We start from the raw sequence: 12,479 nt of genomic DNA on the forward strand, positions 1-12,479 counted from the left end.
TACTTATAATCAACGTTTGCCTGGCATGTTTTTAATATTAACCGAGGTTAATTTCATTTTTACCATTGTGTGGCAATTAAAAGTATTAATAGTGTAAGCCACATCCATTTGAGCAATCAGCTTTTCATTACATCATCCAGAAACGGACTTTATTGGTTTTTACATTCGAATATAACAGAGGTTAAAATATTTTTCTTATCATTTGACCCTAAAACAGATTAACTGCATGACTTCAACCTGATTCCAAATCCGAGGGTTGCGTTCAACATTAGACATTTTGTACTGCACACAATGATTTCCACTGTACGTACACATACACGAGCACACACACAAATGCTAATTGGTCTTACCTGCAGCGCTCTCTGCTCGCGGCTCAGTTTGCTGGAGTCAGCGTACAGCTCCGTGGTGACGCATTTAAAGCGGTCGCCGACATAGCCCGACGAGTTGGCGATTCTCTTGGCCAGACTGGAACGGCGAGAGCCTTTGGAGTTCTGGCAATCTTCGTCGTCCTCGTCGTCACCCTCTCCTTGAGACTCCCCGAGGTCCACGACGCTGTCTTCGTTTTCCGTGTCTCTACACGTCAACGCATCCTGGTTGGCCTCTTTGGGCACAACGGCGCACGTTGGAGTGAAGTGAGGAGCTCTGCTGTCCCGTGCCCCTTTGTCCTTGCCGGAGCTGCGTTCACCGGACGTACGGGCGCAACGCAAGGTACTCTGGTCGTCGTCTGCGGGGTCCGGGCTGGGACACTGCTCTTCCGAGGAGTCTTCCTCTTCTCCTCGGCAGAGCTTTCCGGGATTATTTGGGGGTGTGCTGGAGGTCGCTGCGGGACAGCCTGCGTCCTGAACAGCCTTTGGCTTTCCATAGGTAGTTTCCTGCTGTCTGTCTGCGGGATGGGGCTTTTGCGTTGGGCTGTGTACGGAGAGGATAGGGTAAGGATGGGAGAGATGAAATTTTGGCTCATACTCCACTCTTGTTGCGTTTTGGTTGCTATGGTAACGTTCATTTTGGTCGAAAGCTGAGGATTCGCCAGAGGGTTGTTTCTGGACCGTCGGAGTCGACTCTGCATCGGTGTCCGAGTGGACAAGGTCAATGCATTCAATCTTTTCCCGGTGCGCGACAGAGGGGGACGATGTTTTAGTTTGACTGCCACTTTGCCCTTGTGCTATTGCTTCTTTATCTGACTTGATGTGGCTGCCTTCTCGCACCTCTTTGCTGGTGTTCTTCTCTCTCTCTTCAAAAGAACCCCTGGATTTCTCGTGTCCCCGCGGTTTCAGTCCGCCGTCCCCTCTTTCTGACAGCTTATCGGAGAGAGGCTGCATTAGCGGGTGGGACATCTCCTGCGAGTTATAAGCGAGGTATTCCCCTCCTGTAGCCGGCGGTAGGTTGTGGTAGGGTAAAGGGGGTTTGGCTGCCAAGTGGGATGGATAAAGGCTATTGCTGCCCAGCAATACCGGGTGAGGGTAGACTGGGCCTTTCCCTGCAATTGGCAGGGGGTGAAGTGCCATGCTGTCATGGATGGGGTAGTGCAGGTATCGATTGGCGTAGGCCAAACTGTGGGTTAGGTAAGCGTCACTTTGAGGAAGGTAAAGGGGGGCCGCTGGGTGACCGTTCTCCAAAATGGGCCTTTTGTAGGATGACGCCTCCGGAATACTTTCTGCTCGCTTAGCATTCTGGGAGGACTTCTCCACTCCTTCTCTGTGGTGGCCCATGACTGATAGGTGTTCTGATTGATGGGGGCTGTGTTTGGCCCAATCACCATTTGATTTGGGGGAGAGACCCCTGGATGTGATGAGAGCGGAATCCGACGAAACAGAGTTGGACTCACTTATCCTCGGACAGGACGAGCTACGTGGCTGAGGGAGCACTCTTTCCAGATTCTTGTGTTTGATGACAGAGGGGGAGGAGCCTTTGGCTTGCGAAGATCCCAGATCTGCATTCGATCTGGGAGATGCGGATAAGCCCGGGGCGTGCTGAGTTTGAGACGGAGACCGGCTGGGTACAACCCAGGACGAGTGTAAAGTGCTGATCATCTCTGGTCTCTCCGAGACCTTAACAGAAGTGCTGTTTACCACGGGGTGAGGGTGAGAGGAGGGCGAGAGGGATAGGTTCTCTTTTAGGAGTTCTCCACTCGGCGGAAGTCCATAACGTGCACCTGGAGCCATAGTGTCCATTTTAATGGGGAAACCATTAGGAAGTCCAAACTCCAGTATTCGACCGGACAAATCCAATGGCTTCTCTGCTGATTCTTTGGTTGCTTGTGGTTGGTGAGCAGTTCTGTCAAAATTGGACTTTGAGGGTGACCTGCTGGGTCTCCTTTCAGCACCAGGCGCCCCGTCCCTTGGCCGCGGCCTGGCAGGGGAGGCCTGTTCCGGCGCCATGCTGCCGACAGACAACATATGAGAAACGGGCTGCGTGGCGGACGACGAAGATATCGAAGCCGAGGAGACGGGCGGTTGTCCCATCCTTGCAACTGGCCTTTGTAAATCCAGTGAATTGTCAATGAGAGTTTGGGAAAGGCGAGAGGACGCGTGAGGCGAGGAGTCAGTAGGCAGGCTATTATTGCCAACACTGGCGGCGCTCGTGCTTGTACTACCGGTGTTATTGCTGACACCGCCGCCAGTCCTGGAAGGGGGTCGGCTCGGTCGACTGCTCCTGTTGGGTGATCGCTCCCTGTCGATAGCAGACGGATGATGCTGAGGATGCGGGGAAGGTTGGTGAAGCTGCTGTACAAATGGCGGGGCGACACCCAGCCCCTTGTCTTGGCAGTGCACAAGTGAGGTGGGGGCTACTGAGACGGGCGGGATCCTCATTTGGGGAGCCACCATGGCAGAGGACATAGTAGGAGGTGGATACGTGGGCATATAGTAGAGCCTTTCAGCAGCAGAGGTGACTGCGACATGGTTGACATTTCCACCTTGGGGTGCACAAAGAGAAGGGTAGGCCAGATGCTGGGGGAGGTAGGGGTTGGGTTGGCTGAGCAACGAAGCTTTATACATGTTCAGAGCGGCATACTTGGACGAGTCCATAAAGGGATACATGCTCGCTTCTGGGTAAGGGTTGAGCCACGGCAGACGAAGGTAGCTGCTGCCAGTGCTCCCTAAGCTCATTTCAGGTGCTTTTTCCCCAGGTGCCAGCCGCCGTTCCAAGCCTAAAGCTTCCGCTCCAGGAATTAGCACCGGCTTGTGGAGATTAGGCGGGATGCCCTTATAGAGGCCCAGGTAACCATTAGTGGCTTTACGACTGTCCAGAGGGCCATCCGGTTTGTAGACAAGCTCGGGTAGCATGTCCCGATTGTAACCCAATGGGAGAATGGTCGCCTCTCTACTCTTCTCTGTCTGCAGCGTTCGAATTCCTGGATACACAACGCCACCGTGGAGGCGAAGACCATCGTGGATCAGGGCGCCTCGCTCCAGCCCCATCGCCGCCAGGGGTGTCAACCTTGCATCCACCTGCAATGAAAACGGCGAGCACACAATAAGATCCCTTGTTTGCCGAAAGACAAAAATGTCTGCTTTTCCCCTAGCAAACTGTGAAAATGAGCGGAAAGGATGAGCTCAGAGACTTACCATGTTTTGTGTGATGTGGTTCCCTTGTCTTAGTTCCAGATTGGTCTACGTCTCAGCATCGACATCACGAACAGAAGTAACCCTGTGAAGACGAGCAAGTATTTAGCACTAAGTGTCTTGGCTGGTTCACAAAAACCCTGTTGTTCTCCAACTTCCTATGTTCTCGAAACAGATCCGCTTATGGAATTCCTGACGTCAAAGAACCATTATTCTTTGATCACCGAGGCATGAGAGCCAAATAACGATCACAATCACTCGATATAAGTCACAAACTTCGGGGCATTTGTCCTTTGGTTGTCGCAACGGTCGTAGCATTCACCGCAACCTTTCTTTTGGGGAAAACGAGCTCGGCCCGGTTGAGACTCACGAGTTAAGCCCCTCTCCCATCCATCAGGAGCACTCAGCACCACACAAACACATCCACGCTGCTCCCCCTCCCACTGACCCCCCCCATCCTGACCACCCCTGGAGGCGAGACGCACATTACGGAGCTGCCGCCATTCGGTCACGTTCCCCACACACTGCTTTTTGCTGGCCCCTCTGACCCACGCTTTGGGCTGTCTCAGCCCCGCCAAGCGAGGCCACATTATACATCAGAGACTGCTTCGGCGGGGGACCATTTACCGCCCGTCGACACTGTAACACATATCGGCCAATGCGCACGTGTAAAAGCAGAGCATGCAAACAGAACTGCGCTAAAACCCAGCAAATGAAAGACCTTTGCTGTGAAAAAACGGCTGCAGATTTTTTTTTCTTTAACAGGGATACATCCAAACAGCCTGAGTACGGGTGGAAAAAAAAGAAGGAATTTGATTGTGTGTGAAATGACCTTTTAACCCATTATTAATTAGGCTGTTAAAATGAAATGACGCAATTATTCATTTGAATGGTTAAGGAAATTGTAATTGGACTATTACATAAAATGCATGCAATCGTTCAGACTGAAGACCTCAAGCAAGACAAATTTCAACAATTTTATTTTGTTTACTGGTGATGTCATCAATGGATAATGCATTTTCTTTGGTTCTGTTTGTTACTTGGGAGGGGGGGGGCGGTCCGTGATAACAATAGAAGGGATAATTTAATTTACCGCACCTAAGGTGGTACATGGGCCTGTGCCCAGGCTACTCAGTACGCTATGACCCACTTTTGATGGAAGCAGAAATGCTGGATTGTCGCTTTTAACAGATTGTTAGGAAGGCAAAGCACTTAAACCCAGTTTGCTTGTGATGCCTTGGCAAATATGAACGCTAGCTTCACGGGGGCTTTCACATGCTTTGAAAAGAAAACAACAAGCAAGATGAATTTCAATCTATTCACATGGTCGCACAATTACTCCAATTTTGTTCAACGTTGTGATAATGTCTTACGGAAAACAACACTTTTGTTGCTTTGGACTTTGGATGACACTTTTGTTGCGTTGGACGATAATTTCTCTTGGAAGGAATGCTAAAATTGATACAACATAATAAGGCCGCATTCATTCAAGAAGGCGAAATGGGAAAATGGCAACTTGCAATCAGGAGGCTAGGGGCTTGTCCGCATTTACACACGCGATGTCTCCTTATGAGGACATTTTTTTGTGAGGCGGCCCTAATAAGGGGAGCCTGCGCAGGAAGGAGGTGGGAGGCTGAGGCGTGGGGGGAGGAAAGAGCCTTTAAATAGTAAAGAGCGAAGCCTTGCCGTGCTCAGCAGTGCTGAGAGCAGCAGAGAAAGCGCTCTCCTCTATCATCCCAGAGGAACGACGCCCAGCCTCGCTGGCACGCCACTTTTATTGCCGTGACCCGAGGCCCATTAATCAGGCTGCTGCCGGCCCCTCATCACGGTTCCTCCCTGTCCCAGTGCCCCCCACCCCCTTCCTCCCACACACACACACACACACACACACACCACCTCCCGACCGAGGCGAGCAGGCCTGCCTCGACAACATCCGCATATGACAGAAGTGAAACGGCGTGCGTGCAGAGGCGCAGCGAGCGCATGCACGTGCAAATGCGTCACTCCCGCTTCCTGTCTCACGCACGCACACACACACACACACACCGCCACAGCAGCTCATCTGGCATTGAAAAAGCAATCTGCGCTCAATGAGACTGAACAAGATAACAAAAAATAAGCCTCTTATAGGAATGTAGACATTTGACGGCATGCTGCCTTGACAGACAAACGCGCAACTTAAGACGACAGAGTGGTGAAATGAGGGGGGGTGGGGGCATGAACAGGTTTTGGCTATTATGCAAATACGCACGCACAGGCATCCAACTAGAAATTAAAATAACAGGAATTGCAGCAAAACACCAACCCTGGAAGCACAACAATTTGCCCCGAAGGTTGTAATATTTTGAAAATGATGACCACTTTCAGACAAAATATGCCTCAGAGACCATGCAGTCACACAAGACGGCCACGAGAGTCGCAAGAATAAAACTCAAGGAGCTTCCAAACAATTAACTCCCTAATTGTTTTTTTCTTTCGGTCCCCACTGATGTATAATCGGGGCTTCAAGTCATCACAAACAAAGTGTTACTACAGTAGGTCCCCGGTACAGTACGGCCAAAGCGGCAACATAAATGAATCAAGAGTTGGAATCAACCTTACGTTTGGGCTCTTGTGCAATTTAGACTCACGGTCAAACGTTTGATACAAACATCTCGGCCCTGAGTGCTCAGCACAATGTGGCCTCATGAATAAAAACAATTAAAATGGAATGTGCCCTGCAAATTTTGTTTTGTCTTTATGGAGCGCAGTGATTTATATGCTCCAGATTATGGGGAGTACAAAGTTGGTGTTTTTTATTTCGACTTAAACTTGTGTGGCGGTTGAAAATAATGAAATGTCGCTTATAAATCACCTATGTAACAAATAATTGCTCATGTTTAGTAGACATTTGATTTGTACGTCTCACACCATTTTGCATTTGTATGGCAGTAGAAAGTGTTACAACATTGCGACTTTTGAGCAAACTAGGGTTTGACCATGGAAGACATTATTGCCTCGACCATTATTTCTTATAGAAAAGAGTTTCCACATGTCAGCGCAGTGGTTCCCCTGTACCGTCTCTCGCCCGGCCGGCGCCTGTGTGCCTCCTGATTGAGTAAGCAGCCACATACACAACGACATGTCTAATGCCGTGACACATTTCGTCTAATGAGGAGCGAGCTCGGCAGCGCATCTTTATTAATTGCCTGGCAAATGCAGGTGTGTTCATTTTGACCCCAAAAAGACCGCCTTGAGCCTTCTCTCGTGCATAGCGCGTTGCTTACCTTTAAAGTTTCACATGTGCCACGTGTTGGCATTGTTAAAAAAGTCATTAACCACAATAATTTGCTGCAGACTGTGACTGCACCCCCAATTATCCCACCAAACACACACATGCGCAAACACGCACGCACACACACGTGCACACCGACGTGCTTGTGGCCGACGCAGTTCCGCCAATCCCTCATTGCAGCCTCATTGCGTGCACAAATTGCGCACAGTGGGATGAAGCGCCGCTCCATTATCCGTCGTCATTATGGGCTGAGCCGACAGCTCAGGAAAATGGGCGCATCATACTTTGCTAACATTAGAATAATTAGTCGGCATTTATACGACGCTAAATGTCCATCTAACGCTCGCACCGTTTGACGCTTCGACGATACTTGGAAGATGAATCTTGTCTTAAATACGCTTAAGAGTTAAGGACTCTATTTATTGTTGTATAAACACATGGTTGGCATCGGGCGGAATTCATACACCTACAAAATCGTCACTTTTTCCAAGGACCCCAAAAATGCCATTTTTGTTCAATCATTATTTTGCATCGAGATAACAGAGCAAGCTGTTTTCAACACCTGAGTGGTCAACAGTTTGTAAAAATAGCATCCACACTTGTGGACTGGCCAATAGGATATATATGTGAAAAAATATCAAATTTGCCAAATTGCGGCCAGTTGCCAGTCGAGTTCTTCAGTTGTCGATTGCTTTGTAATGCTCATTATCTCAACAGGCTGGACTGGAGGAGAGCACAATAATAATAGTAATGAAAAAAACCAATCTCATCACACTCTTCGTATTTTTCTCTCTTGATGATCACGGTGACTGGAACAAATCGAAAAAGTTGTTATAGGCTATATTCAGCTGGATGAAGGCAAACAGATGTTTTACTTGCGTTAAAGCTCTACCACGGTTCCATCTCTCGACATTCATATCATTTTTTATGCTTCACTTGTATTGAAAATTGCATGTACACGATCAGTTCCACAAAACATATGCTACATTTGCAAAGCTCTTAATTGTCCATTTGATTAAAATTGATTAGTATTACAAAAAAGTTTGTCAATGAGCATTTGAAAACGAGTCCTAAAATGTATAAGTATATGAAAATGAAGTTATCCATTCATGTCAACACCGACAACCGTAGTCTGTAAAACAGGACATTTTATTACGTCACCGTCAAAATTGAAAGTTGTAGAAGCGTTTGTGTTTATGAGCTGTCGCAATATAGCGGGTTTTTTGGGGAGGGAAAACTACTTACCTAAGCCAACAGAGAAGCAGGGTATAATTGTAGTGAAATCTCGTAATGAAAACCCATCCAAGAAAAAAAAAATTGAAAAACAGCAAGCGGAACAATAACTGAGCGTGCCTTGTGATGCGTGATGTGTTCAATTAAACATCGTTTGCAAAAATTACATCGCCAACTAGTGATTTGGCAAGCACATTACACCATTTTAAAATCCTATATTAGCCGGACGCAACCAATAATTTGATATTTCCCTGACGCCATGTTGACATTCTGCACGTGGAATGATACGAAATGAGGAGGTAGGTGGTGGTGGTGGTGGTGGGAAGGGGGGGGGGGCAGTGTGTCGACGCACGTCCCTGGCAACAAACAACTCCCGACGGCCGTCCAATCCATCACGCAGGCCGGCCGGCAGCAGGCAGGCAGACAGGCAGGCAGGCTGGGAGAGGAGGGGGGTAGCGGTAGTGGGAGGGATGGGGGCGGGGGGGTGCAGCGGTCGTGCTGCGTTTATAAAGCAGACCGCAGCAGCGGAGCCCCGACGCGCGCCATTAAACAGAAAAACCACCGGGTGTTTTTTTTTTTAGCCGAGTCGCTTTGGAGTTCAGTATTGCCCGCTTTTTGAAAAGAATAAGTCATATATTTTTAAAAATATATATACAAAATAAAAGGGTAGGGAGGGGGGGTCGTGCAGAGCGGACGAACGCTTGCGCCTGCCTCATCCCGTTGATTTCCTGCCTGTGACAGCAGCGACTTGAACTCACCGTGACCTCCATCACCGGAACAAACAACGGCGCCGCTCATCATTTCCTCCTGGGCGGAGGCCACCAAATTCCCCGTGTTGTGTTCGCGGGGCTACAGGGGGTGGAGGACAGCAGCCGTACTGTGCGCGTGTGTGGGCGCAGCACAACTTGGCCAAAATGCTTTTTATGATCACTCGGAGGAATTATGCACCAAAGTCAACGACAGATTTGACGTATCTGCTGGTCTGCAGGTGCGTGGAAGGGAAAATGTGCGTCTGATGTGCCGAGATGGTGACGGCGGCCTCCCGCTCGTTTTCCTTTTTTTTTTTACCCCCTTTTTGTCCCTGGAGCCCTGCCAAGCGCGCTGGAGCGCAGAGCCGCGATCAGCTCAGGGGGAGGAAGGGGGGCGCAGTGTGACGCAGGATAATCTCCACAGCGACGGGGGTGGGAGGCTCGGAGGGGAGGGGGTGTGCGCGGGGGGGGGGGATAAACAGGGATTAAACGGTGTGCACGCACACACACAAATCAGAGGCCGCGTCTCGCCGCCGCCGCGTGTGACAGGATTTTCTGCGTGCCGCACACACACAAACGCGCACGCCCGCTCGCTCGCTCGCGCACACACACTACACTAAAACGCTCAAATGAGCACACAGAGGAGAAAAGCACACTTAGCGCGCACGCTCCTGTCGACAACATTAACACCTTGGCGCCATAAAAGGACGCGTGGCCGCCTTTAATTGTTATTGATCATCAGGCTGACGTGTGCCAAATGGTCCGATTGATCACCCCCTCCGCCTCCAACTCCCCCCCCCCCCTTTCCCGTCTCTGCCCCGTGTCTACCCTTCTGCAACGGCCGTGCAAAAAAGATGCTATTTTTATAAAGCGTTCCACGCTGTGTCGCGGTTGGTCATTCACTGTAGCGCAGATTTGAAAGCGATCGTTTCTTTTGATAAGATTCTACAGGATCGGGAAAATCCAAAATAAGAGTACCGATACATTCAAGGTCCACAATGGAAGAGAAGCAGCATAATTAGGAACAAGAAGAAGAAGCAGAGAAGGAACCAAAATGAGCTCCGGTTGTTCCCACAGATCTATGAGAATACATATGTGGTGATAAACATTTAGCCGTTTAAATACGCAAACTAAAGAGGTTTGTTTGTGGTACTCATTAGCCATGACACTTTTGGAAACATGCCATTTTAGATTGGGATTAGATCGGTTGCAAAAAAAAAAAAAGAAAAGCTAATGAGATTCAGATGCAATGATTTTATTTATTTTTTTTACTCGGAAGGCACAGGTCAACATGTTCCTATATGACATTTTCCAATTTTCTGAGTTCCACGGTTGGCAGCATCACACTTTGACATCACTGGTGCCCTTCTGTGGTTGCATCAATAAGACAAATAAATGTCAAATAAAAGCCAAACTCTAATCTGCCACGTTTTGTTTGACTTTTGAGTAATATTTGCCAGAAATGGTACCACTTTGGGGCTGCTTGACTTTGGAGCTTCCGCTGCACACAGGGGAAAGGAAAAAAAAACACGAGGCTGGAAGCGAGACAGATCCGCGCAGAGCCGAAAGGGAGCCGGCGGCGCCTCCTCAGCTGTCACATTATTAGCGAGCACGCTGTAAACAAGGGGCCCCCGCGTCCTCCAGGCCCGCTGCACAGACGCATTCAAGTCGCTGCACGGTTCAGCACCGCCAAACCCCTCCCTCGCCTCTTCTCCGCCGTCAACAACGGCGGCATTGTGATTCTGCCGCCCCCTCCCTCCGCTCCCCTTCCCTCCCATGCTGACACTGGGGCCTGGGCGGCGGCCGCTGAACTGGCTCTATTCATCGCGGGCCAAATGGGAACTAAATGGCTCTTTATGTCACCAAAGGGCCCGATTGTAATGGGGATGCGCTAGGCAAGAGTCGGGCAGCATTTTACCGGAGCTTTCTTGACTTTGCTTTGAATACGCTGCCGCTGCTTTCATGCTGGATGGTCTTAATTAAAGCACGCGGTGCTTAAAGGACCGGCCCACCCCCCCCGCGGTCTTGAGATCACTCCGCCCCCTTTAGGATGAATGCTTTTGTTTAAATAGGAGCCTTAATTATCGGTAGCCTATAAAGGTAAATTGGGCTCTATGAATCTCAGCGAAGCGTTCACACCTATGACGTCACCCAGCCGAAGAGGGTGGAGAGCTGGGACTGGAATGTATGCGCTCACACATAAGAAGAAGAAGAGAACGAGAAGAACGGGAACCATCCTTGTCATGTACACAAAATTTGACCTCCGCATTTGCCCCATCACATTAGCAGACACAGCAAACACACGCACTGGAGAAGGGGGCAGTTCTTGGTATCGGTGTCTTGCTCAAGGACACCGCAGTCGTGGAGGTTGTCGTGAACTTCGGCCTCCACAGCAGCAAGCGATGAGGCCGTTTTTGTCCATCTATTTTGTACACGTTTACTGTACGTAGATGAAATGGTTTTCTTTCGATTAGCGGCCATACTCTCAAGCAGCGGAGATTTGGAATTTGCACATTACAGATCAAAGTGGTTGGAGTATTTTGAAAACAAAAGAAAGTGTTGAACTGAACCGTACCATACTGCGTGGTGGAAAGAAGGCTCATACTGTTAAGTCGGTGGGAGCTTTGCACGCCGGCCAAGTCAGGTGGAAATATTCAACGAGGCGATACACATTCCTGCTGTGCGCAGACTGCGGGCGAGTGGCCAACGCTCCGTTGTGCACAGGCAGGATTACGTCAGGAATATGAATTGCCCGAGGCTCCTGCTGCTAAAATTAAAACTAGGCCCAACCAAGACGAGCCGGCAGCGGGACCGAGAGACTCGGCGGCACATCCAATCAATGGCGCGACCATCCGGTCGGTGCAAGGACACTTAAAACGAGCGTGCGTAATTACGGTATGTGATCTCGTAAAGTCATCCGTGTGCCCGAGAGGAAACCTCTCGAGGCGAACCGCGTGCGAGCCAAGACCACGGGAACACGTGCCATCACGTGAGAGGCCCGTCTGGATCTCCGGGGACTGCGCTAGTCTCGCTCGACCCCCCGGAGGAGAGGGGGCAGGGAGGGGGAGGTGCGGCGGCCGTCACATCTCTGCGGGGAAGCGCTCCGAGCGCTCCAGACCGCGTCGAAACAAAAAGCTTTGTGGAGCGAGGCGAGAAAAGAGCGGGCTAGAGAGGGAGGGAGGGAGTGGAGGGGGATGAGGCGGGGGGGGCGTCCGCTCTCCCGTTTCATGGCGAGGTCCCGGGAGGCCGGCACGGAGCATAGCTTCAATCAAACCGTGACGTCTCCTCCGGGAGCTGCGCAGCGGCGCCTGGAAAACCGATCTCTCCTCGGCTTTTGTTCACACGCAGGCCGCCTCGGCAGCGGCGAGCCTGTTGTCTTCCATCCAGGCGTGACAACGGAAAAAAAGAGCCCGCGTCTCCGACTAGAGACATGAAACACAACACCGTCCTTTTCGGATTTTATTAATTTCGCCCCCACCAGCCCCCCCTCCGCCCAGCCTTACTTGCGGAGCGCTGCCAAAGCGCCCGCGTGCTTTTATTGATGTGCTCAATCAGGGGGAGCTATTCCGTGCGTGGCCCTTATTGATTCCAGATTAGAAAAGCGGACAAACAGAAGGTTAATTGCTTTAAAATGGGGGGTGAGCACGGTTGTCGCTAAAC

The 12,479-nt window shown here is 50.2% G+C and overlaps 1 protein-coding gene across 3 annotated transcripts in view; it reads right to left on the reverse strand.

Moving 5' to 3' along the window:
• Positions 1-12,479, reverse strand: part of bcor (BCL6 corepressor) — a 36,301-nt gene that overhangs the window by 19,636 nt on the left and 4,186 nt on the right. For all 3 annotated transcript variants that reach the window (XM_061287597.1, XM_061287595.1, XM_061287598.1), the window contains exons 2-3: positions 3,567-3,648; positions 351-3,449 (exon numbers count right to left, since the gene is read on the reverse strand). In XM_061287597.1, the coding sequence (XP_061143581.1) occupies positions 351-3,449; positions 3,567-3,569 (3,102 nt within the window). In that variant the 5' untranslated portion in view covers positions 3,570-3,648. The remainder of the gene's footprint in view (positions 1-350; positions 3,450-3,566; positions 3,649-12,479) is intronic.

Source organism: Syngnathus typhle, linkage group LG9, assembly GCF_033458585.1.
Source record: "Syngnathus typhle isolate RoL2023-S1 ecotype Sweden linkage group LG9, RoL_Styp_1.0, whole genome shotgun sequence".
Lineage (NCBI taxonomy): Eukaryota > Metazoa > Chordata > Actinopteri > Syngnathiformes > Syngnathidae > Syngnathus > Syngnathus typhle.